The 27,577-nt window shown below is 40.4% G+C and overlaps 1 protein-coding gene across 1 annotated transcript in view; it reads left to right on the top strand.

Annotated features, from left to right (window-relative positions):
• Nucleotides 1-27,577, top strand: part of LOC132885839 (phosphatase and actin regulator 1) — a 130,077-nt gene that overhangs the window by 98,971 nt on the left and 3,529 nt on the right. The window contains exons 9-11 of the mRNA XM_060920359.1: nt 26-87; nt 6,024-6,164; nt 16,837-16,913. Coding sequence (XP_060776342.1) covers nt 26-87; nt 6,024-6,164; nt 16,837-16,913 — 280 coding nt within the window. The remainder of the gene's footprint in view (nt 1-25; nt 88-6,023; nt 6,165-16,836; nt 16,914-27,577) is intronic.

Here is a 27,577-nt window from a genome sequence, read left to right as displayed (position 1 = left end):
TGTTGTTCTTGCTCATTTCCTGTAGCACGGAATGAACAGGAGGAGCTGGAGGAGAAGAGGGAAATCAAACGGAGACTCACACGTAAGGTGAGATGTTCTATCATCAGGCTCAGTCTGCATGTTTTCACGTTAAAGAGTAACACTGTGCTCCATACAGACTCCAGAGTCGAGTCTGGATTTTTGGCACTTCGTCTCTTGCCAGATAATAGCGCCGAACACTTTCTTACCTCATTGGATCTCAAATAGCACCTATTGATGTCAAATGATTCATCTGGAATTACACATTACCATTTTTTCCACATTACAAAAGGCTTTTTAGGAGCGAGTCAAAATATGATTATATTCTGTTCTTTACCTGAAAGGAACACGCCGTCTTTGCTCCAAGTCTTTGTGAATTCTTCGTGCATTTATCTCGTCCACTTTGGTTTCATTCAGGCTCTGTCTGGATGTACAGATGTTTCTGAAAATGTATTTAACAGCTTCAAGAAATGACAATCAATGTGCACAAGAAGTGAACAAGTCATCCATATAACGGTTTACAGCGCACGAGTAGGGTATGGATCATATCCGGACGCCTCAGCACAAGCAAAATGTAAAACAAAGTTGTGAAATTTCAAACATCAGTAAATAACAGATTAGACAACAAAGAAACAACCTGGTCAGCGATATAAAAAAAAAAAAGGTTCGTTTTCAGTGAACATGGTTGTTTCTTGCTGTAAGAGATACAAGCTGTTGCTTAGGAACCCCGGACCACCGGGGGGGGGGCGCTGTGATTTTTCAAATAGAAATGAAAATCAAAGCACATTTTACTATCTTTGGTGAAAAGGTTTATGTACAGTGGCATGCAAAAGTTTGGGCACCCTTACTGAAAATGTCTGTTACTGTGAATAGTTAAGTGAGCAGAAGATGAACTGATCACCAAAAGGCATAAAGGTAAAGACGAGACATTTCTTTTTAGCGTTTTCTGCAAGATTTGTGTATTATTTTTGTTTTGTACAATTGGAGAGTGGAAAAAAAGTTTGGGCACCCCAATACATTTGAGTTCTCAGGTAACTTTTACCAAGGTTCCAGACCTTAATTAGCTTATTGAGCTGTGGCTTGTTCAAATTCTTCATTAGGAAAGGTCAGATGATGCAGATTTCAAAGCTGTATAAATTCTCTGACTCCTCAAACTCGTCCCTAAAATCAACAGCCATGGGCTCCTCTAAGCAACTCCCTCGCATTCTGAATAATAAAATAATTGATGCTCACAAAGCAGGAGAAGGCTACAAGAACATAGCAAAGTGTTTTCAGGTAGCTGTTTCCTCAGATTGTAATGTTATTAAGAAATGGCAGTTAACAGAAACAGTGGAGATCAAGGTGAGGTCTGGAAGATGAAGAAAACTTTCTGAAAGAACTGCTCGTTGGATTGCTAGAAAGACAAATTAAACCCCCTGTTTGACTGCAAAAGACCTTCAGAAAGATTTAGCAGACCCTGGAGTGGTGGTGCACTGTTCTACTATGCAGCGACACCTGAACAAATATGACCTTCATGGGAGAGTCATCAGAAGAAAACCCTTCCTGCGTCCGAGCCACAAAATTCAGCGTCTGAAGTTTGCAAATGAACATCTAAATAAACCTGATGCATTTTGGAAACAAGTCCTGTGGACCGATGAAATCAAAATAGAACTTTTTGGCCACAATGTGCAAAGGTATGTTTGGAGAAAAAAGGGTGCCAAATTCCAGGAAAAGAACGCCTCTCCAACTCTGAAGCATGGGTGTGGCTCGATCATGCTTTGGGGTTGTGTTGCAGCCAGTGGCACAGGGCACATTTCATTGGTCGAGGGAAGCATGGATTCGAATAAATACCAGCAAATTCTGGAAGCAAACATCACACCATCTGTAAAAAAAGTTGAAGTTAAAAAGAGGATGGGTCCGACAAAAAGACGATGATCCAAAACACACCTCAAAATGTACAATGGAATACCTCAAGAGGCCCAAGCTGAAGGTTTTGCCCGGGCCCTCACAGTCCCCTGACCTAAACATCATTGAAAATCTGTGGATAGATCTCAAAAGAGCAGTGCATGCAAGACAGCCCAAGAAACTTGTAGAACTGGAAGCCTTTTGCAAGGACGAATGTGTGAAAATCCCCCAGGTAAGAACTGAAAGATTATTAGCTGGCTACAAAAAGTGTTTACAAGCTGTGATACTTGCCAAAGGGGGTGTTACTAGGTACTAATCATACAGGGTGCCCAAACTTTTGCTTCGGGCCCTTTTCCTTTTTTGTCATTTTGAAAATATAAAAGATGAAAATAAAAAATTGTTTTTGCTTAAAATATAAAGGGAATGAGTCATCTTTAACTTTATGCCTTTTGGAGATCATTTCATCTTCAACTTGCTTAACTGTTCACAGTAACAGCAATTTTGACCAGGGGTGCACAGACTTTTGCAGACCACTGTATAAGGCAGCATCTAAATGATGCAATGTAAATAATGTAACAGGAATCAGAAACCTACAAAGTAGCAGCAACCATGGAACCTTGATATCCATTGTGGGGGAAAAACACCAAAAGAGAAAAAAAAAAAGGCAGAAGAAAGCAATCTGGCCCGAGTTTCCCATAAGCATCGCAGCATAATGATCGTTAAATGCTAGAGCGAGCAGTATAATGAACACTCTCCTAGTTAAGACTCTTAGCATTAAAAGGCTTTTGGGAAACCCACCACTGATTGTTAAGACGTTAATGGTAATTAGCCAGATTTGGATAAGAGATCTTGCAGTCACGTGACCGGAAAGTTAACAGCCGCCATCTTGTCGGCAAACAACACAGCTGAATACTGCTGCACTCGTGTACAGAATGGATCAATTTCAACCGACGGACTACACGGCTCATTTTTCTAATGAACAGATAACTAGATATATGTCTAAAATAAACGATCTACAGATTAGTGACCCTTATGGCTTACCGGACGGAGTTTTCACGACCATGTCAGTGGATATTGAACTGCCAGAGGTGGAATACCCAGACGTGTATAATTACCTCATCAACTTTCCCTCGCTGTTCAGTGGTGAAGCACTGCGTGCTTATAAATCTCTGGACAGTTATCTTTACAGAAATTCAGGATTTGTCAGCCCCCCTAAGATGTGGCATCTTGTAAAGAAGAAAATAACAATCCTCATTGGACGGGTAGGTCACTTAAGTATTGAGCACTAGAACTGATGCTAGATATATCAGTAGTATCTAGCATAGCACTGACCAGCCGATTATGGTTGAATCATACATGGCATATATATTTATTTTAGTGCTGTCAAAAATGTCGCGTTATTAACGCGTTAACTTGACTCAATTTTAACGGCGATAATTTTTTTATCATGAGATTAACGCTCTGTGACATGATGCCATGCCCCGCACAGTCAGAGTCCTCTGCCCTCCCCCGAAGAGCCACGGTGCTCGGCTTAGGTTTCGTTTTCCCATCGGCAGCTCCAGCCTCACTTTGCAGTGGCTGTGACAAGACGTGTTATGCTCTGCAGTAAAAAAAAAAAACATTGGTACAACCAGTGTTCGAACTATGCCGATATTTTCGGGGGGTCCCTTTTTTTTCCCTGGGGGTGTGTGTGTGTGTGTGCTTGCGCTTGTCTCAGAGCGCGGATCTCCATCGCGCGCTCACTTCGGATATGCAAATGCTTCCCGTTACACACGATTGCTATGTCAATAAACATCATTTTGCCAATATTTTAGAGACCCCCCAACATTTCCCAAATCATGTTTTCAAGGGATCTCATGTCTGTTTCAGGGGATCTCGGATCCCCCGAGTACCCCCGTAGTTCGAACGGTGAGCAAGCCCATTCACTTTTTTATGCTGATAAGAGAATTACAATGGTTTTTCATGTGACAAAAATGTGCGATTAAATTGTGATTAATCGCGAGTTAACTATGACAGTTGCGACATTAATCGCGATTAAATATTTTAATCGCTTGACAGCACTAATTTATTTATAAATCCTTATAAGGATTTATCCTTATATTTATAAGGATTTACTACTAAGACAGTGGTAAATTCTTATAAGTTCTTTACTGTTTTTTTTCGTACCACACCGCTAAAGACCCAATCCACCCCGCCCCAACCCTTTTCTCAGGCTCCCACTTCCCGGAATTTTTTATTAGAGCAAGTCATAAACTTATGCTGCAAATAACCACATGGATATACTGAAATAAATACATGACAAACCTGAGATGAAATGGTCACTGCACAGGCGCCAGTGATCGTTCTTTCCAGTCGGTTCCCATGCCTTGTTCTTGTTGTTTGGATCAGCCCGGCCGATAGCAGCAATCCATTTTGCGCGCCTGTCAGGGTCCCGTGGCAGCCTATGAAACTAACTTCCTGTTTTCTGACCTCTCCTGTTGTGGCATTTATATGCCATGCAACTCTCCGGCATTGTGGCACGGTAATATTTGAATATCTCGGCGAAAAATAATGAAAGTCAGTGTCGGAAAGACGGCGGAAATATGGCGTTTAACCGACAAGATGGCATTTGTCTACAATCTGGAGCGGATGTGACGTCACATGCAAGTGCTCCATAGATGTAATTTAAAATGGCGGTGGGCTGGGGGGGGGGGGGGGGGGTAAATGAGTGGCTAGCTAGCTCATATGTACAGTAAGAAGTGCTAAGCTAACACATGTTGAGTTGCTAGCGTGCTACTGCTGTAGCTTGTTGGTTTTAAACATAATCATTGCTCAGGTGGTCGAAACTTCAGATGGAAAAAAAAAGCCCCGTGACATTTATTTTCCGATTCTTTATCAACTTCAATATTCCTTTTGTTTCATTTTCTTAAAAACCAACAATAATTATTTACCCACATGTGTAAAGGTCGGAGGAAACCATAATAGCATATTAACTAAACTATTCCTATTAAAAATAAACCAATACCAAATGGGCCTTTTGTTAATAAACTTCTTTGAACATTTCTACTACATCCATTTGCTTCTCTTTCCTTTAGCCTGTAAAGAGATGCATTGTGCAATTGACTGGATGAATAAATTTAACAAGAAATCTGAGCGCTTTCTTATTTTAGATCTGTGTTTTGTGCATTTTTGCAACATTGGAGCTGTGTTACTTCTGCCTAGGACGAAGTCACGTCGCGCATATTCCCGCTATTGAGGTTATTGCTCCCTCTGCTGTCTAAACAACATAATTACAACTTGGAAAAACTAAAATTGCACAGCCTAAAGATGATGATGATGATTGCAATTAATTTTTTATTCCGTCAATTGGAATCATAGTAAATTTGTATCACAGTTGCACGATGTAGCATGATATCGTTACCTGGCTACTGTTTATAGAATTTAAATTATTAATTCCTCGCATAGCTTCAACAGTTCCTGTTTAGTTCTCGTAGTTCCACTCAAATGTAATTAAAACACAGCAATGAAATTGACCGAAGTGTTCCGATTATTCATCAAAATTGGTGGAAATTAATATCTTAATAAATCAAATGATCAGATATCGCGTGACAGTATGGCGCTGTTCGTTCATTAAACGCAAACTCTTTCTGGTGAACAGCGCAGTTAGTGTCTGTTGGGTCTTCATATACTCGCTGGTTTTTAATTGGAAAGAAGATTGACGCTTATCGGACAACAGGCTTAGGAACCCGAAATATTCAGTCCTGAACAGTTTGTGTGGGTGGGGCTTCAGTCTCTGTAACACTTACCCTCATGTTGCCAGACAAGTTATAAATCTGGCTTGTGAGATTAAATCTATGTCTGATAGAGGTGGGTGAAAAGAATCGTGAATCAAGAATCACGATAGTTTGGTTTATAAACAAGAGTATGGTGGCTTTTAAAAAAAAAAACAGTTGTTTCAAACTGATTTCAGCATCCACTAAGCTCAGGGGTTAGTGTTTATATACGTACTCAAAAGAGTTGCAGTACGCTCAGGAAAGCATGTATACAGTATGACTCCTTGCGATTCAGTGTGTTCGTATTATCAAAGTAGCTCAGATGTGTGTGAGATTAGAGATGATCATTACTCTTTTCCATATTCGCAGCTCAGCCAAAGGCCTACAGTGGAGGAACTCCGGCAAGCCAAGATCCTGATCCGCTTCAGCGATTACGTAGAAGTAGCCGATGCTCAGGACTACGACCGGCGGGCTGATAAACCCTGGACACGCCTCACTGCTGCAGACAAGGTGTGTGTGTGTGTAGGAACTGAAATCTGATGATTTTGTCAGGAATTGACAGATTATATACTGAGTACGTCCCATAATACCTAAAGTGATAAGTAAGAAATAACACATTTGGTGTTGTGCTGTTAACCCTCTGGGGTCGAGAGCTTCTCCGTCAACATGTTGAGAATGAGTAGGTCATGTATTTCGATAAATATCTTCAAGTTTTTAATCATCCAAGCATGATAAAAACATATCGACAGAAACTTTATACTTTACACTTTCCTATGTGCCCACTGACAAATAATAATAAATGACCTAAATTAGATGAAACATACAGTAAAACTTGTCACCTTACTCGGTCACACCAGACTCCGCGCTGAGAGCCCACTTACACATTCATAAAAGACTGTTCATATGGTAACGGCATGATAATCACTTTCACTCTTTCGGTTTTGATTGGTTTCTCTTTCATGGTGGGAATGCCCACTGTAAACAGGATAAAATCTGTCAGCCATAGTTTAGGCTACCTATTTGGAGGTAAAACTTGTTGCGACATGGTACGCAGATTTGCGAGATAGTGCTTTGGATGATTCAGGACAGCGATTCAATTTCAGGACAGTGATTTAAATTCATGATTCAGGACAGCGATTCAATTTAAGGACAGTGATTCAATTCATTATTCAATTCATGATTCAGGACAACAATTCAGTTCATGATTCAGGACAACAATTCAGTTCATGATTCAGGACAACGATTCAATTCATGGTTCAGGACAGCAATTCAATTCATGATTCAGGACAACGATTCAATTCATGATTCAGGACAGCAATTCAATTAATGATTCAGGACAGCAATTCAATTTCAGGGCAGTGATTCAATTCATGGCGGCACGGTGGTGTAGTGGTTAGCGCTGTCGCCTCACAGCAAGAAGGTCCTGGGTTCGAGCCCCGGGGCCGGCGAGGGCCTTTCTGTGTGGAGTTTGCATGTTCTCCCCGTGTCCGTGTGGGTTTCCTCCGGGTGCTCCGGTTTCCCCCACAGTCCAAAGACATGCAGGTTAGGCTAACTGGTGACTCTAAATTGACCGTAGGTGTGAATGTGAGTGTGAATGGTTGTCTGTGTCTATGTGTCAGGCCTGTGATGACCTGGCGACTTGTCCAGGGTGTACCCCGCCTTTCGCCCGTAGTCAGCTGGGATAGGCTCCAGCTTGCCTGCGACCCTGTAGAAGGATAAAGCGGCTAGAGATAATGAGATGAGATGAGATTCAATTCATGATTCAGGACAGTGATTCAGTTCATGACTCAATTCATGATTCAGGACAGTGATTCAATTCATGATTCAGGACAGCAATTCAATTTCAGGACAGTGATTCAATTCATGATTCAGGACAGTGATTCAGTTCATGACTCAATTATTATTATTATTATTATTATTAATAATTCATGATTCAGGACAGCAATTCAATTCATGATTCAGGACAGCAATTTGATTTCAGGACAGTGATTCAGTTCATGACTCAATTCATGATTCAGGACAATGATTCGATTCATGATTTAGGACAGCAATTCAATTTCAGGACAGTGATTCAATTCATGATTCAGGACAGTGATTCAGTTCATGATTCAGGACAATGATTCAATTCATGATTCAGGACAACGATTCGACTCTAAATTGACCGTAGGTGTGAATGTGAGTGTGAATGGTTGTCTGTGTCTATGTGTCAGCCCTGCGATGACCTGGCGACTTGTCCAGGGTGTACCCCGCCTTTCACCCGTAGTCAGCTGGGATAGGCTCCAGCTTGCCTGCGACCCTGTAGAACAGGATAAAGCGGCTACAGATAATGAGATGAATGAGGACAACGATTCAATTCATGATTCAGGACAACGATTCAATTCATGATTCAGGACAGCAATTCAATTAATGATTCAGGACAGCAATTCAATTTCAGGGCAGTGATTCAATTCATGATTCAGGACAGTGATTCAGTTCATGACTCAATTATTATTATTATTATTATTATTATTATTATTATTATTAAGTCATGATTCAGGACAGCAATTCAATTCATGATTCAGGACAACGATTCAATTCATGATTCAGGACAGCAATTCAATTCATGATTCAGGACAATGATTCAATTCATGATTCAGGACAGCAATTCAATTCATGATTCAGGACAGCAATTCAATTTCAGGGCAGTGATTCAATTCATGATTCAGGACAGTGATTAAATTCATGATTCAGGACAGCAATTCAATTTCAGGACAGTGATTCAATTCACTCTTGAGAACTGCGACACTGATGATGAGCGGTGCCTTTTTGAGCTTCAGCTCGATCCAGCCGAAGATCAACTCGAGTAAGTGTAAATATTTCTTCTACTTCTTATGAGTATATCGGTGGATATGCGTGCGCTTTAGTGCATAATCTCTGCATGCTTCTTGAGTAAATAAAACACGCATCGCCACTTATTTGCTCTCGTTTCTTCGTCTTTTTCTGGCACTCTAATGATGTTGGTATGCTCTGATGTTGTTGTCAATTTCAACAGATATAAGTAGTGTTTTCAAAGTCATATGACTTTTTTGTATTCAGTACAAGTTCAGCTACGATAATATCTCTGTAGTCTGTATGTCATGATTGTACTTAAAAAAAACAGATAAATGAAGATGTAAAAAGCAGTTTTAGAACCGTGTTGGAATGTGTGAAAAAACATGACCTTACCCATTCTGTCAAACCGTTTTGATCACAAGGTGATTCTGTTCAGTTTTAGGAATGGATCGAGCACAAAAATAAATCCGCTCCACTGATTTTGACAATTAACTGGCCATCAAAAAATGTTATGTCCTATTGTTTTGGGATAAAGGGTTGGCAGTGGTATTCAATGAGAAGAGTAACAAATTCCATTCCATTCAATGAGAAGAGTGAAAACCCCTCGCACTGCCATCTCTTAATCCCATCAGGTCAGGTGATCAAAACGCTTCGTCACAATGGGTAAGGTCATGTTTTTTCACACATTCCAACACAGTTCTAAAACTGCTTTTTACAACAGCATCATTTATCTGTTTTTTTTAAGTGCAATCATGACATACAGACCACAGAGATATTATTGTAGCTGAACTTGTGCTGAATACAAAAAAAGTCATATGACTTTGAAAACACTGCTTAGATTTGTTGAAATTGACAACATCAGAGCATACCAACATCATTAGAGTGCCAGAAAAAGACGAAGAAGAAACGAGAGCAAATAAGTGGTGGTGCGTGTTTTATTTACTCAAGAAGCACGCAGAGATTATGCACGACAATGCATGCATATCAACGGATATAAGAAATAGAAGAAATATTTAAAAAGACACCGCTCATCATCAGTGTCACAGTTCTCAAGAGTGAACTGAATCGCTGTCCTGAATCATGAATTTAATTGTTGTCCTGAATCATGAATTGAATCATAAATTGAATCGCTGCCCCAAAATTGAATCACTGTCCTGAAATTGAATTGCTGTTCTGAATCATGAATTGAATCACTGCCCCAAAATTGAATCACTGTGCTGAATCATGAATTGAATCACTGCCCCGAAGTTGAATCGTTGTCTTGAATCTTGAAATGAATCATGAATTGAATTGTTGTCCTGAAATTGAATTGCTGTCCTGAAATTGGATCACTGTCCTGAATCATGAATTGTATCACTGCCCCGAAATTGAGTCGCTGTCCTGAATCATGAATTGAATCGCTGTCCTGAAATTGAATTGCTGTCCTAAATCATCCCAAGCGCCTCCTGAGCATAAAATCCGCGTTCTGTCTCGAAACAAATTTTACCTCCAAACAGGTAGCCTAAACTGTGGCTGACAGATTTTATCCTGTTTACGGTGGGCGTTCCCACTGCGAAAGAGAAACCAATTGAAAAACCGAAAGAGTGAAAGTGATTATCATGCCGTTACCATAGGAACAGTCTTTTATGAATGCGTAAGTGGGCTCTCAGCGCTCCGACTCTGGTGTGACCGAGTAAGGTGGCAAAATTTATGTTTCATCTAATTTAGGTGGCGGCACGGTGGTGTAGTGGTTAGCGCTGTCGCCTCACAGCAAGAAGGTCCGGGTTCGAGCCCCGTGGCCGGCGAGGGCCTTTCTGTGCGGAGTTTGCATGTTCTCCCCGTGTCCGCGTGGGTTTCCTCCGGGTGCTCCGGTTTCCCCCACAGTCCAAAGACATGCAGGTTAGGTTAACTGGTGACTCTAAATGGACCGTAGGTGTGAATGTGAGTGTGAATGGTTGTCTGTGTCTATGTGTCAGCCCTGTGATGACCTGGCGACTTGTCCAGGGTGTACCCCGCCTTTCGCCCGTAGTCAGCTGGGATAGGCTCCAGCTTGCCTGCGACCCTGTAGAACAGGATAAAGTGGCTAGAGATGAGATGAGATGAGATGAAAAACAATAATATTATTTTGCAGTGGGCACATAGGAAAGTATAAAGTTTGTCGATATGTTTATCATGCTTGGATGATAAAAAACTCACAAAGATATTTATTGAAATACACGACCTACTCATTCTAAACCTGCCGAGCTTCGCTGGTGAAGCTCTTGACCCCAGAGGGTTAAAGAGTAAAAGATTTTTGTAAAGGTGCTGATGGTTATGAAACACTGGCCCTGGAGCGCCCTTCTAAAATATGTTGACGTTTTCTACTAGGAGACATTTCTTCATGTCAACAATTTCATCGTCTTCAAGTTGGAGTGTATGTTGTTACTATAGAAACGATAACGTGTTAGAGCGAGTGCTTTAATACGGTGTAACACCTGTGATTTGCAGCTACACTGCTGTTATTAAAAATTAATAATTAATCACCACCTCTTGACCAATCAGAATGGAGAATCCAGCAGAGGTGTTAATGGTGATATTGTAGTATTTGTAACATTGTTCATTTTATTGTTTGAAACGAATGAATGGATGAAGGAGTGTCTATATACAGTTGTGGTCAGAAGTTTACATACAGTGACATGAAGGTCATCTTGGATATGAATGTCATGGCAATATTTGGGCTTTCAGTAATTTCTTTGAACTGTTCTTTTTCTGTGGCAGAATGATTGTACAGCATACAGCTTTAATTTAAAAAAACACACTAGAATTTGGTGCACAAGTTTTAATTTTCTTTGGGTTTTCTGAAATCAGCACAGGGTCAAAATTATACATACAGCACACCTAATATTTGGGTAAAATGTCTCTTCGCAAGATTCACCTTGACCAGACATTTTTGTTTACCATGAACAAGCTTCTGGCAGAATTCTGGTTGGATATTTCATGACTCTTCATGGTAGAATTGGTAGAGTTCAATTCAATTTATTTATTTTTTCTTGGCATGGACTCGACTTATAAGCATGGTCCATATATTTTCAACAGGGTTGAAGTCAGGACTTGTTTTAAGCTTAATGTTCGCCTGCTTTATCTTCCACAACCAGCTCTGATGTGTGTTTGGGTTCATTGTCCTGTTGTAACTCCCAAGTTGTGTTCAAGTTTCTGATGGTTTATGCTGAAGAACTCTGAGGTAGTCCTCTTTCTTCATTATTCCATCCACTTTGTGCAATGAACCAGTTCCACTGGCAGCAAAACAGCCCCAGAGCATGATGATCCTACCACCACCACCAGCTGGTACAGTGTCCCTCTGTACCGTACATGGTGGTCATTGTGGCCAAACAACTCAATCTTTGTCTCATCTGACCATACAGCTTTCCTCCAGAAGGCTTGTGTGGTCAGCTTCAAACTTTAGTTAAGCTTGAAGGTGTCAATTTTGGAGCAGGGGGTTATTTCTTGGATAGCAGCCTCTTAGTCCATGGTGATCTGAACTGTAGACAGTGATCCATCAGCTTCCAGTTCATGGCAGGGCTGCACCATGGTGGTTCCCAGGTTGTTCCTGACCATCCAAACCAATTTCCTTTCAGCTGAGGGTGACAGTTTGGGTTTTCTTGAAGCACTTGGCAAAGTGACTACACCTCACAATAACTTGGATACAATTGTTTGAACTGATCTTGGAATTTGCAGTTGTTTAGAAACGGCTCCAAGAGACGTTCCGGAGTTGTGTACATCTGCAATCCTCTTTCTCAGATCTGCACTGAGCTCCTTGGACTTTCCTATTTGACTGCGTGTTGGTCAATCCAATGAGTGCTGCAAACAAACCCTTTTTATGAAAGCACAGAGAAGCTACCAGCTGTAGTCAATCATGATCACTAACAGGAAGTTAAGAGACCTCGGCCTTGGCAAGATAAGAGACATTTTGGAAGTTTCAGCACCTCGGAATTAATAATCTAAGTGAGCATGTGTAAATTTTTGACCCTGTGTTAATTTCAGAAAACCCAAAGAAAATTAAAACTTGTGCACCAAATTCTAGTGTTTTTTTAATGAAAGCTGTATGCTGTACAATCATTCTGCCACAGGAAAAGAACAGTTCAAAGAAATTACTGAAAGCCCAAATATTGCCATGACATTCATGTCACTGTATGACCACAACTGTATATCTTTCTTTCAGTAATTTAATCGAATAGTATTGTATCATCAGTGACACATTGTAACTCACCTTTTTTTTTTTTTTTTACCCGTCGTCCTTGTTTTAAGCCGCTCGAAGCAGTGCTTTCGGTTCTCTCGGCCACGTTCTGACGTCTAAGAGCAGTTTGTTTCCCTTTTGTACCACTGTGACAATTAGAGACATCGGGACATTTGTAACTGTTCCCGCTCGCTTTGTCATGGCTCGGAAGTAGTTTTGCACCGAAGGGAACAGAATGCCGTAAATGAGCTCGCAGCGTGTGTGAATAGAGCAGTGACGTTTCTGCAGAACACCACGCTCAGCTGAGTGACGTTACCGAGACCTGATTTCCATTGAACTCACAATGAGAATTGACAGGAAGTCTGAGTGCATTGAGCTAACGGATGCTCGTTTTTGGGGGGGGGGGGGTTTCGGTGGTGAAGAATCCAGAGAAGAAAAAAACAGAACAGAGTCGAGTCAGTGGTTTGATGTGCTGATGAGCTGCAGGGTCATGAGGGATAGAATTTTGGCCATGGATTATGATCAATCCACTTTGACTGGTTAATTCATGTGTTGCTGTCTAACAGGTTCCCAGTCTTGATCTTTTCACAAACCGCATGTCCTGAGCATTTTAGTGCTTCCATTACCACTAATCAGCCAATTTATAGCTTTTTTTTTTTTTTAAAAAAGCTGAGTTTAAAACCAGGTGTGTTCGAGAAGGGAAAACGTAACCACGTGCAGGACGGGACCATGACTGAGAACCTGTATTTGCTGATAGCTGACGAGGCACGTACGGTAGCGTAGCACCGAGTTGTCTATTAGCCATGTATGACCAGATTGAGTGGAATAACTGTTTTATTCTATCCACATTCACTGGATTTTGAGAAAGGAAGCATTTTTATTTTAATTTTTTGCAAATTCGATAAATAAAAACTTTATACAAAGCATCCGACAAAATCATTTCCGCTTAGAATGTAAACACACCGGCGAAATGACAGGAGCAATTTGTTGAAAATGCAATAATAATAATAATAATAATAATAATTCTTGAAAAGTAAAAAAAATTTTGTTGGGTTTGATTTTCTTCTTCTTCTTTAGTTTACGGGATATCTTGAGCATACAAACGCATTATTCGTAAAAGCACACACTCTGAAATTCACGGATCTGGTTAAACACAAGACTGCACAAATTATGTATAAAGCAAGACATAACCTTCTTCCGGGTGAGGTACAAAACACGTTTATGGAAAGGCAGGGTGGGTATAACCTGAGAGGGGAAATGAATTTTAAGAGAGTAAATGTTAGAACAACTCTGAAAAGTATGTGCATAACAGTCTGTGGGGTGAAATTGTGGAATGGTCTGGAAAATAAACTCAAAAATAGCACCAACATAAAACTGTTTAAAAAATTATATAAAAACATGTTAATAAAAATATATGAGATTGAGGACAGGCAGACTATATAGGTGATGATGAAATTGAGAGTAAGTCTGTGACTGGTCTTCTTGTATTTAGTGTATAGTTATAGGTATGTGTATATGTATGTACTGTATATATGTATTGTATGTGCGTCTATATGCATAACATAAGTATCTGTATATATGATTTGATTTGGTCGATATTATACCATGTCGGTATGTTTTCTTTTTTGTTTATTGCTTTTGTTTTCTTTTGTATATATAGTTTATTATGGTGGAAAGTGACATTTGATTAGCGGTGGTATAGAGGGTTAGGATTGGATAAGTTATTACTTCTTCCTAATCCTTTCTGAACATTATGTTATTGCCTCGTGGCTACGCTATTCTGTTTGTTTATGACGATGTTTTGATTATTGCATTTTTTATTTAAATTTTTATTTTTATATCTTTCTTCTTTATTGTTCAGAATAAAGTAATCAATAAAATAAAATTAAAAAATAGGGGTTTTTTTGGCGGTTGGTAAACCAACTTAAAGCTGCATTACCGCCACCAACTGGGCTGGAGTGTGGGACAAGAGACATTCGGGGGAAGAAAAACTCTATTCTTTTAGCTATTTCTATTTCTTTAAAATACTTGATCATTTTTGGGAGGTTTTGTTTTGCTTCGTCCTCGATTGCTTCAGCAGCACGCTTCGCCATTTTGTTTTTCTCTACTCACCTTATATGAGCTGATATCCTAGTTGTAGAGTACCCAATCAGAGCGCACAATTGCTCATATCCACTGCTTGTGGACAGAATATTCACCGAGCCTCATCTCATCTCATCTCATCTCATTGTCTCTAGCCGCTTTATCCTGTTCTACAGGGTCGCAGGCAAGCTGGAGCCTATCCCAGCTGACTACGGGCGAAAGGCGGGGTACATCCTGGACAAGTCGCCAGGTCATCACAGGGCTGACACATAGACACAGACAACCATTCACACTCACATTCACACCTACGCTCAATTTAGAGTCACCAGTTAACCTAACCTGCATGTCTTTGGACTGTGGGGGAAACCGGAGCACCCGGAGGAAACCCACGCAGACACGGGGAGAACATGCAAACTCCACACAGAAAGGCCCTCGCCGGCCACGGGGCTCGAACCCGGACCTTCTTGCTGTGAGGCGACAGCGCTAACCACTACACCACCGTGCCGCCGGTGATTTATTTAAAATTAAAAAAATAAATAAATCGTCTTAAAAATGTTTCATTTCAGTCTTCAAAAGCGGCATGCAAATGTAATAACGGCGCAGTGCAGACTTGTCACTTATCTATGCCGAGCCACATAAAATACTTTTGTTTTGAAATCGATAAAATAAATCACAATTTCTTACCTTCCCTTTGAATAGTTTTCGACCAAACTTCGTAGCATCTTTAGCGCTTTTAGAAACAGCGTTTTCTTTCATCATGTGTAATTCTTCCTCACTTACGGTGACGAAGTGATCAGCCGCCATTTTGCCCAGCCACTTGAGGTGGTTATCGAGAAATAGTCTGAATTTCTCGACCAATCAGAACGTGCAATTTTCTATAATCACCTCCGTATTTATACTACTAATAATATTTTTATAAATAAAGTTTTTGTAATGAATCAGCTTTGCCCTATTATTAACCCTTCCTCCTATCCACTCGCTATGGGAGTCTCAAGAGTTGGCGTTTAAGGAAAAGGAGGTGTGGTGTGGTGTGGCTGAGCAGCTCTTCTGAATTCAACTAATGGGTGGAGCTAATTTCAGGGCCAGAAACTTATAAAAATAGAATATAGTAATGAAGATGGTAATCAAATCAATGAGGCAATGTGGAGCCTGGGAGTTTTTACACCTCGGCGTCTGAGTGCCGGAGTTCTCGGAATATTCTGTTTTCAGTTTGTTGAAGATTCATCGGCGCAACATCTCAAGAAACAGACAGTTTGTATGGAGTTTTCGCCATAACGCCTTTGTCCGAGATTCTCGTTCGCGTGATATATCTATCTCAAGAATGACAGGTTAAATGTTTTGTAGTTATCACTGTAACCCACAGGATCAAGGTCACACCAAGGTCAGAGATTTCTTCAATAGCTAACTTGCTGTTTGAAATCGTAGGGTATTTCTGGGATACGAACGAGTACGAAGAAGGACCTGGACGAGGTTTTATCAGTGGAGGAAGCGTTCCCGTCCACGCCGTCGGCATTGAGTTCATATTAATCACACGTCTTTAGAAATATATGATTATTTTCCTTCAGGAAGCATGTGTAAAAATTACATATCGCACCTTTAATCGTGTTTTTCTTTCTTTTTTTCGCGTCTATGTCCTGTATTGATGTTAAAATGCCATTTTTTATCACATTGTAGCACACAGTGAAAGAACGGCCCACTCTATTCAGCATTTTTATCGTGGTCATTTTCAAAATCTCATTACCAGCCCTGATTTTTTTTTTTTTTTGGCTAACTGGCTACGGGATCTAAATTCATTCATCTCATAATTTAGTTTTAATGGAAATGTTGTAATATTTTCTCCTGTTATTATGGTTTGGAAGTAATCTTAAATGGACAGTAATAAATGTCTACGTTGTGTGATGTTCATAATAAAGCTCAGGATGCAACAACGAGGAACTCAAGACGGAAACTGAAGACTTTTTTTTTTTTTTTAAATCCCTGTACGTTATTGAACTCCTTTGGCAGGATATAAATGATGCATGGCTTTGCTTTAAGAGCACTGTGGTTAGTCCTTCTCTCGTGGCTGTGTGGTGATGTGGGTTTTTTTGTCCGTTTCAGGCTGCCATACGGAAGGAGCTCAACGATTACAAGAGCACAGAGATGGAAGTGCATGAGTCCAGCCGCCATTTAACCAGGTACAGGAGTAAAGGAGGGTTAGCATGCACTGGTGGTGTAGTGGCTTATTTTAAAACCTGTGTGTGTATGGTTGAGTGCAAAAGTTTGCACACACACCCCCAAATGTTTCTGGCTTTGGGAAAAAAAAAGAAGTACAGTTTGTTTACAAATTAAGCTAAAAAAAAAATCAGAGCTTCCTTTAACAAGACGATCCAAAATATGACGCAAAATCAACAGAAAATAGTTCAAACAACAACAACAAAAAACCCACTCAGATGCAGTTATAAAACCAAATCATGGTCTTCGACGGAGTTAATAGAAAATGGTTCACATTCAGAAAGGGGGGTGCAAACTTTTGAGCACTGCCGTATTTAATAATATTTAGATTTTGTGCTATTTGACCTTTTTTAAAGGGCTGTTTCTGAAACTGACCGTCACTCAGAGTCATCAGGAAATCCACATACAGTAATGTATGAATATGCAAATTAGAAACGCCCACTGTTCAACAAGCTCCGCCCGATTTCCTGGTTTAATTGCGTGGATTGTAAAACCGGAACGATTCGTTTTGCTTCAATTCTGAATCGGAAAATGACTCGGACTGAGAGAGTGTGTTAAATAACTGGGTGTTTATTATCCCTCCACCACAAAGTGCGCAGGCGGATATAGGAATGGAGTCCCGTCCGTCCATCCGTCCGTTTCAATCTGGACAAGTTTTCTCAGAAACTACATAAGCTGCATCAATGAAACTTTGCGTGCTCATACTACTGAAAAACCACGTCCCCTATGTGTACCAGTACATGTGGCTACTGCTTACACTACCGTTCAAAAGTTTGGGGTCACTTTGAAATGTCCTTATTTTTGAAAGAAAAGCACTGTTCTTTTCAATGAAGATTTTATTTTATTTTATTTTATTTTATTTTGATTTGATTTTATTATTGACACTGCTCAAGGTTGATACAAAAAAAAGAAAAAAAAAAGTAAATGGTGCTTATGTACCTTGCACATATGTCAAAAGGATAACACAAAAAAGCTCAGATGAACTTATTTCCATTGTGGTCCTTAGGCATAAAAAAAGAAAACATATTAAAATGTATGTCTAAGAGTGTACAACTAAAATCAGTATGGTGTACAATGTATGTGTAAAAAAATAACGCATGCAATACATACAAACATAACAACAAAGACAATAAATAAGTACATTTGAATTACCTTTATGCCATTTTACTAGACAACCACTTTTTTAATGCTAACTTAAAGGTACTATTGGATGCCATGTTTTTAATATGGTCAGGTAGGTTGTTCCATAGGACTGCCCCTAAATATAAAAAAGAACTTTTACCCATTCGCGTATTGAATCTATACAAAACAAGATCAGTGGAGCTTCTCCTTGTGGAGTAGCTATGCACCTCATTTACTCTGTTAAAATAATTAAGATAGATTGGGGTCTCACTGTTGATAATTCTATGTACCATATTCAGGTTAAAATATGTTACTCTATCCTCTACGGTTAGCCATTTAAGGCTTCTGAAATGGCAAGGTAAAAGATGGGTGCGTGGGTGTAGATTAAGAATCAACCTGATTAATTTGTTTTGAGAGGTTTGTAACTTCTTTTTAAGTAATTTAGGCAAGTTGTTGTACCAGGAGATGCAGGCATAGTCAAAGTGTCCTTGAACTAAGGCCCCTGCCAGAATCTCCATGGCTTCCCTGTTGATAAAATTAGTTATTCTTGCCAGGAATTTAATTTTCTGATTTAATTTTGTAATAACCCTGGATGCCATACCCTCTCCTGTCATTTTGCTGTCAAGAACACATCCTAAATACAACACAGTGTCCTTGGATAAAATTTCAATATTACCTACTTTAATGTTCAGACCTGGTGATCTCTGTAATTTTACACAGGATCCAAACAAGATTGATTCAGTTTTGCCTAGATGAAGGGACAATTTATTTTCAGCTAGCCATATACTTACTTTCTGTAGTTCAGAACTAAGTGTTCGCTCAACTTCTTCTTTATTATGATGGGATACCAAGAGAGCTGAATCATCTGCATAAAGTAACAAATTGCAGTCGCAAGCTGCCTTCATATCATTGATGTACAACAAAAAGAACAGGGGCCCCAAAATGCTCCCCTGGGGGACACCACAAGAGAGAGGAAGGGGCTTGGAAAGGGTTCCACTAACATCTACTACTTGATCCCTCCCGCCCAAATATGACTGTATCCACTGAATAGATGCATTACTAAAACCCATAGCCATAAGTTTAGTTAAAAGAATATTATGATTGACTGTGTCAAATGCCTTCTGAAGGTCCAGTAGTATCATACCACAATATTTCCCTTCATCAATCTCTTTCTTAATAAAATCTGTTAAATAAAGTAAGCATGTATCTGTAGAATAAGATTTTCTAAAACCTGATTGAAACTCAAAGAGAAGGTTGTGAGCAGTCAGATAACTGTCAACCTGTTCAAAGACAACCTTCTCTATTATTTTTGAAATACAACATAGGATGGATACTGGTCGGTAGTTACCCTGCTCTAATTTACTACCTTTCTTATACAGAGGGATAACTCTTGCCCTTTTAAAGTCCACAGGGAAAGTGCTTTGTTCAATGGGTAAATTAGTGATATATGTAATGCATGGAGAAATAATTTCAGCTGCGTCTTGAATAAGATCACTTTAAACTAATCAGAAATCCACTCTATACATTGCTAATGTGGTAAATGACTATTCTAGCTGCAAATGTCTGGTTTTTGGTGCAATATCTCCATAGGTGTATAGAGGCCCATTTCCAGCAACTCTCACTCCAGTGTTCTAATGGTACAATGTGTTTGCTCATTGCCTCAGAAGGCTAATGGATGATTAGAAAACCCTTGTACAATCATGTTAGCACAGCTGAAAACAATTGAGCTCTTTAGAGAAGCTATAAAACTGACCTTCCTTTGAGCAGATTGAGTTTCTGGAGCATCACATTTGTGGGGTCGATTAAATGCTCAAAATGGCCAGAAAAATGTCTTGACTATATTTTCTATTCATTTTACAACTTATGGTGGTAAATAAAAGTGTGACTTTTCATGGAAAATACAAAATTGTCTGGGTGACCCCAAACTTCTGAACGGTGGTGTATACAGTGGTGCTTGAAAGTTCGTGAACCCTTTAGAATTTTCTATATTTCTGCATAAATATGACCTAAAACATCATCAGATTTTCACGCAAGTCCTAAAAGTCGATAAAGAGAACCCAGTTAAACAAATGAGACAAAAATATTATACTTGGTCATTTATTTATTGAGGAAAATGATCCAGTATTACATATCTGTGAGTGGCAAAAGTATGTGAACCTCTAGGATTAGCAGTTAATTTGAAGGTGAAATTAGAGTCAGGTGTTTTCAATCAATGGGATGACAATCAGGTGTGAGTGGGCACCCTGTTTTATTTAAAGAACAGGGATCTATCAAAGTCTGATCTTCACAACACATGTTTGTGGAAGTGTATCATGGCACGAACAAAGGAGATTTCTGAGGACCTCAGAAAAAGCGTTGTTGATGCTCATCAGGCTGGAAAAGGTTAAAAAAAAAAACATCTCTAAAGAGTTTGGACTCCACCAATCCACAGTCAGACAGATTGTGTACAAATGGAGGAAATTCAAGACCATTGTTACCCTCCCCAGGAGTGGTCGACCAACAAAGATCACTCCAAGAGCAAGGTGTGTAATAGTCGATGAGGTCACAAACGACCCCAGGGTAACTTCTAAGCAACTGAAGGCCTCTCTCACATTGGCTAATGTTCATGAGTCCACCATCAGGAGAACACTGAGCAACAATGGTGTGCATGGCAGGGTTGCAAGGAGAAAGCCACTGCTCTCCAAAAAGAACGTTGCTGCTCATCTGCAGTTTGCTAAAGATCACGTGGACAAGCCAGAAGGCTATTGGACAAATGTTTTGTGGACAGATGAGACAAAAATAGAACTTTATGGTTTAAATGAGAAGCGTTATGTTTGGAGAAAGGAAAACACTGCATTCCAGCATAAGAACCTTATCCCATCTGTGAAACATGGTGGTGGTAGTATCATGGTTTGGGCTTGTTTTGCTGCATCTGGGCCAGGACGGCTTGCCATCATTGATGGAACAATGAATTCTGAATTATCCCAGTGAATTCTAAAGGAAAATGTCAGGACATCTGTCCATGAACTGAATCTCAAGAGAAGGTGGGTCATGCAGCAAGACAACGACCCAAAGCACACAAGTCATTCTACCAAAGAATGGTTAAAGAAGAATAAAGTTAATGTTTTGGAATGGCCAAGTCAAAGTCCTGACCTTAATCCAATGGAAATGTTGTGGAAGGACCTGAAGCGAGCAGTTCATGTGAGGAAACCCACCAACATCCCAGAGTTGAAGCTGTTCTGTATGGAGGAATGGGCTAAAATTCCTCCAAGCCGGTGTGCAGGACTGATCAACAGTTACCGCAAACGTTTAGTTGCAGTTATTGCTGCACAGGGGGGTCACACCAGATACTGAAAGCAAAGGTTCACATACTTTTGCCACTCACAGATACGTAATATTGGATCATTTTTCTCAATAAATAAATGACCAAGTATAATATTTTTGTCTCATTTGTTTAACTGGGTTCTCTTTATCTACTTTTAGGATTTGTGTGAAAATCTGATGATGTTTTAGGTCATATTTATGCAGAAATATAGAAAATTCTAAAGGGTTCACAAACTTTCAAGCACCACAGTAAATAAAATAGTTTTCTGATCCCATGTCCATCCAGTAAATATCGCATAGACACACGCTATCAGTGATACTCACCTCATCTCTTCCAAGCGTCGCCAAGCTGTGAGCAGCGTCAGGGCTCGGAATATTTTGGTTCCCAATTTTGTTTACTGTGGCTTTTTTTTTCTTTCAACTCGATCTATTTTCAAAATAGTAAGAAAGAAAGCAAGCACTTGTTCATGAATTGAACAATCGAAGCATTATTTAGTACGAATGAGCACGTTTTGTTTCACAAGTGTAGTGTAAAGACTGTCAAATAAAAAATTAAAGCGAAGAGCAGAAGTTTGATATCGGCTTCTCGAAATATCTGCCGAAAAGCTCAAACTTACAAAGCCCTTTCATTTGACCTTTCAGAAGGACCAAACAAACACTGAGAATCAAAAGGTCAGTTTTCTTAAAACGAACACCACTTACTCGATATCGAATCAGTAGCCTTGGCGACCCACGAGGTGAATTTCGTTTATCTTTTCATCTGCCGATTATCTTCCGATATTATGAAGTTATGACGAGGTTTCTCTGATTTCTAAGTTTATCAAGAAGTAGAACGGGTAATCGAATTTGATCAGGATGAGTGCTGATTGGTTACGAAGTTTCACTACTGTTCCACTCATTCTTACATTCTTACACTCGTTCTTGTGTACCTTTGATAACGTGAGATCACGATTCGCCGTTCCGGTGATTGTAATGCGCGTGCGCAGTGCGCTATTGTTTCACTCGTTCTTACACGTGTTCTTGTGTACCTCTGATAACGTGAGATCACGATTCACCGTTCTGGTGATTGTAATTCGTATGCGCGTGCGCAGTGCGCTATTGTTTCACTCGTTCTTGTGTACCTTTGATAACGTGAGATCACGATTCGCCATTCCGGTGATTGTAATGCGTATGCGCGTGTGCAGTGCGCTATTGTTCCACTCGCAGGGGCTTCAAAGTTTGGGAGAATAGCAGGGTACAAATAATTTACAGCAGGGTGCAAAATGGTAAAATGTCTGCCAGCGGCAGACATAATGCACGCAAAGCGTGCAGGGATAGATAGATAGATGGATGGATGGATGCAAGTACGAATTTTTCATGGGGCGGGATGGTTTGGAACAGGCCATCTAAAATTGGGATAACATTTACCCAGGACGGGTATTTGAGGCGGGTCGACTAGCTTAAGCTTGATTAGCGTTGTTACGCACGCCAGTGTTTCCCACAGAAATTTTGGAGACTATGGGGGCAAGCCATGGGGGAGGCGCGGGGGTTGTTTAAAATTGAGTGATATGTTAAATATTGTTATTACTGAAAAACTATTGATTAAAAAAAACAGACACTGAGAAATGGTCCTATAAACAACTTTACCAATATAGAAGATTACCAGGACTACAAAAATGCAGAAAAATAGGCTTTACTTATCCAAATGCACCTGTTGGTTCAAAAGTTAAAGTGCATAGAACCTCACAGCACAACATGAAGTTACCTTAAAATATAATATAAATGCCTCAGCTTTCATGTAAGAAAAACACTATTAATACTAGTACTGTGTGCAGGCAGTCTCTCCTGAAGACCAAATTAAACAATAATTATAAACTAATAAAATAAATGGCTCAGGCTTCATAGAAGAAAAAAAACAATTTGAACAGACTCTCACAGTATGATGCTGAAGCTGCCTAAACAATGGAAAATAAAATACCATTTTGGCAAAAATGTTGGCATCCATTAATTTCTTGTATTAAGTAAAAAAAATATGTTGCCAGATACTGCTGACGTTTTACAGCCCAAAATACGTTCAAAACCCGCCGAAATGCACTTAAAACCGCCCAAATTGGGCGGGAAACCGCCCAATCTGGCAACACAGGTGGCAGTAATGGCTGCACTCATGTCGAGGATGTAAACACAGTTGACGCGGCAACGGACATACATTACATAGTGGATGTAATTTACGTTCACAACTTTTTTTGCTGTCAGAAATATTCAATATTAAATTTTGTGACTCGACTGACAATAGCCGGCGGCATAACAAGCCATAGCCGGCGATTTGCCGCCGGTGACCGGCTACTTTTGAGACCGCTGCACTCCTTCACTCGTTCTTGTGTACCTTTGATAACGCCAGATCATGATTCGCCGTTCCGGTGATTGTAATGCGTATGCGTGTGCGCGGTGCGCTATTGTTCCACTCGTTCTTACACTCGTTCTTGTGTACCTTTGATAACGCCAGATCACGATTCGCTGTTCTGGTGATTGTAATGCGTATGCGCGTGTCTGGTGCGCTATTGTTCCACTCGTTCTTGTGTACCTCTGATAACGCCAGATCAACCGTTCGTATCGCAAGATCACGATTCGCTGTTCTGGTGATTGTAATGCGTATGCGTGTGCGCGGTGCGCTATTGTTCCACTCGTTCTTACATTCTTACAACACAATGGCATAGTGGGTCCGCCTCTATGAGGCAATAGCCACAAAAAGCCGGGTAGCGTTTTCTGAAGGTGTCAGCACTTATGATATCATCGTTCAATATTAAAGCAGTGGGCTTATAAGGGGGGATAGTGATGACCATGTCTATTTGTTTTATTTACTGATCATCCGTGTGATTTTATTTATTCATCTGCAGGTTTCACAGGCCGTAGACGAGTGCGGAGCGGAGCGGACCGGAGTGCTCAGGCTGCACCTCGTTCACTCCGGACCCACAAGTGCCGGTCGGTGCACGAAATCATACTAAAAGCCAAGTCCTTGAGAGGAAGGGGGCAAAAATTTATGCCTTTTACAAAACCCAGGATGTCGCCCCAAACCTCACCAGCCTGAAATTTCGCTGTAAGGAGAAAAAAAAAGACAAAAGACAAAACAACCCCCCAACACACACACACACACACACACACACACACACACACACACACATCCCGTGGTAGTACACCGTGTGTGTTTTTGCCATGGAGAGGTCAGGAAATGGTTTCTCATGAACCGACACATCTGCTTTTTTTTTTCGTCGACACCCTCCACTCGCTGTTCGTTTTCTCCTGGGCGAAAGGTCACAACGTGGAACCACTCCGGCTCAGACGGAACGATTTCAAGATTTCACGGGAAATATATGAAAACATGTTCTCATCATCGTTTCTCTGGTGCCCTCTGCTGGCCAGCACCATCACTCTCTCTCTCTCTCTCTCTCTCTCTCTCTCTCTCACACACACACACACACACACACTCACACACACACACACACACACACACTGTACAGACTCTGTGGACCCCTGCAGCAAACTGTGAGCGGCGGAGCTCGGACGGCGCTTTGTGCTCTCGCCACGTGTACATTCTGTTTATATCGGATGATTGAGTAGAATATTTTAAACATGTAAAACGCATTATTATACAAATAAGGAATGGAAACCTTTATTTCAATCAGGAAGGGCTTGCTTGAGGGTTAGAGGATGCAGATACAGTACGTATATGATTATATATACATATATATATGAAAAGCGTCCGTTTTTGTTGTTTTTTGCTGTTTGTGTGTCCGTCTCTTTTTTAATAATTATTTATAATATTTTTATTTAATTATAAGGCTGCCTTTTTATTTTATTTTTTTCCGTTCAGAGTCTTTTTTTTTTTTTTTTCCTTAAAGGTAATGAGCTCAATCCAAATCTCATTTCGAAGCCCAGGGATTTTTACTAAATGATTTATTACTGTTTTTTTTTTTTTTTTAAATATATATATCTATATATACATTTTTATTTGAAATCTTTTTGGCCGAATGAAAGACATCTGCTTCTAGGATTCTGGGATTGTAGAGTCGTGGATGTGCACTAGGTACAAAATATTACCCCGAGTTTTATTTTCTTTCTAAAGCTGATCAGACTGAGCAATATTTTCTAATGCCTGTAGGGAAATGCCTGTCATGATACGCCTGTTAGATATCTGCAGAAATCTTGTTAATTTTTCTTTTTTTCTTTCTTTCTTTTTTTAAAAAAAAACATCGCTGTAACTTGTAGAATGGACTAAACCACTTTGAAGGCCGATATTCTATGTGTTACTTTTTTTTTTATCATTTCTATAACCTGGAACGTTTTATCTCAAACCTAATGATAGTATAACGATGATCTTCTTTTTTTTTTTTCCATGATGTTAATCGCAGTCAGACGTATAAAATGCATGAACACGGACTGAACGAGTGCCACATTTCCATCAAACCCACCCAGGATTAAGCCTTCTCTCAGAAGCTGTTGTCTCCGCCCCTTACCCCGCCCCTAACCACACCCTAAGACAGGTGCGAGTTTTGTAAATTGCGTAGTCATGACGCGCGGGCGACTCGTCCCTCCTCCTCTGATTTACCCTTAAAAGCTCAAGTCATGAATTATGTCCCGGTCTCCTTTGCATATTATTAGCATGCGTCACTTTAGACATCCCGTTCAGGACCGCAGCGTTTCCATAGCGACGACACGACAGGATTTAGCGATCACGGCCCAATCGTTGCACTCGCGCTTTTCTATGAGTGTTTCTAGGAAAATTGTTAAAAACTGAAAAAAGATTTGTATCTTTTTTTTTTCTTTCCGATAAATCCAGAAAATCCAGCACGTATAATTTGACATGTTTATAACCTTATAAGGAACGTGTAGTTTTAGCATTAGCATGTTAGCATTAACATGTTAGCATGCTAGCTGTTAGCAGTTAGCGGCTTCCGCGCTATTGCACTTTTGAGTTAGTCTGTTCTTTAGGGTTTTTTTTTTTTTAATGGAAGGTCAGTGCAGGATAAACAAAGCATTTTTTGAATCGGATCTACATTTAGGGTTGAGTGCAAAAGTTTGTGCTCCCCTCCCTCATCCGAACAACATGCCCCAGGACAAATCCTCTCAGCTTCCTGAAGAACATTTGACTTATTAACTTATTTATTATTCCTAAAATAAAGATTTAATCACGTGGAAGGGAAAACAACTACTCAATTTCAAGAATGGTCAAAGAATCACGAACATAACGTGCTCTTTAAGCTAAGGTCTTGCATAGCCGAAATCGCTTCACAGTAGACGATTTTGGGGCTTCCGGACCCTTCCGTCGGAATACGTGAGTCGTGGAGCGACCTTGACAACCAGGACGGCGTGGCTTCCATCCCTGGAAAGTTTTGTTGTGTTGAAAATTGCCGTGGGTCAAGCGCTGTATGAATTCATCTGTCGCAACCATGAAGGCATCCTTGAGGCATACATGAGGCTTGCGTGGGCTCCCGGGGGTTGTCGTGGCATTCCGTCACAATGGAACAACATCCTGCAGAAAGTGAAATGGGATGTGGCTTCTTTTGTCTTGCGGTGGTGATGCTGTACTGCAGCTGTGAAAGGTTTTCATGCGTCGCTATACAGTACATTGCTGCCGCCATTGGTTTACCGGCGTCTTCCGTCACTACCATCGTGGCTACCGTGGCTTCGTTTGCGTATTGACTCCGCCCAAATTTCTGCGACGGATCACCTCCAAAATCTGCCACAATGGCCACGGTAGTCCCAGCCACGGTTCTCACAGATCAGCCAGCTATGTGTCGCCTTAGCTTTACAGAATCAGCAGTCGTTCTAGGAAACCATTTCCACCACCATTTGTTTTATTTATTTATTCATTTCCCCAAAGGTTCTATCTAGTGCCCTAAAGGGTTCGTTGACTTGTCCATCTTTGGGGACACGCTGAAAAGTTCTTGCATAGCCAAAATCACTTCACGGTAGACGATTTTGGGGCTTCCGGACCCTTCCGTTGGAATACGTGAGAGTCATGGAGTGACCTTGACAACCAAGGGGGAATGGCTTCCATCCCTGGAAAGTTTTGTTGTGTTGAAAATCGCCGTAGGTCAAGCGCTGTATGGATTCATCCGTCACAACCGTGAAGGCATCCTTGAGGCTTATGCGAGGTTTACGTGGGCACCCGGGGGGTTGCCATGGCATTCCGTGACAACCATCGAGCTCAAAATGTCCACCGAAC

The sequence above is a fragment of the Neoarius graeffei genome, chromosome 1 (assembly GCF_027579695.1).
Source record: "Neoarius graeffei isolate fNeoGra1 chromosome 1, fNeoGra1.pri, whole genome shotgun sequence".
NCBI classification, from domain to species: domain Eukaryota; kingdom Metazoa; phylum Chordata; class Actinopteri; order Siluriformes; family Ariidae; genus Neoarius; species Neoarius graeffei.
The sequence above is the reverse complement of the archived record's forward strand: the minus strand, read 5'-3'. Positions and strand labels throughout refer to the sequence as shown.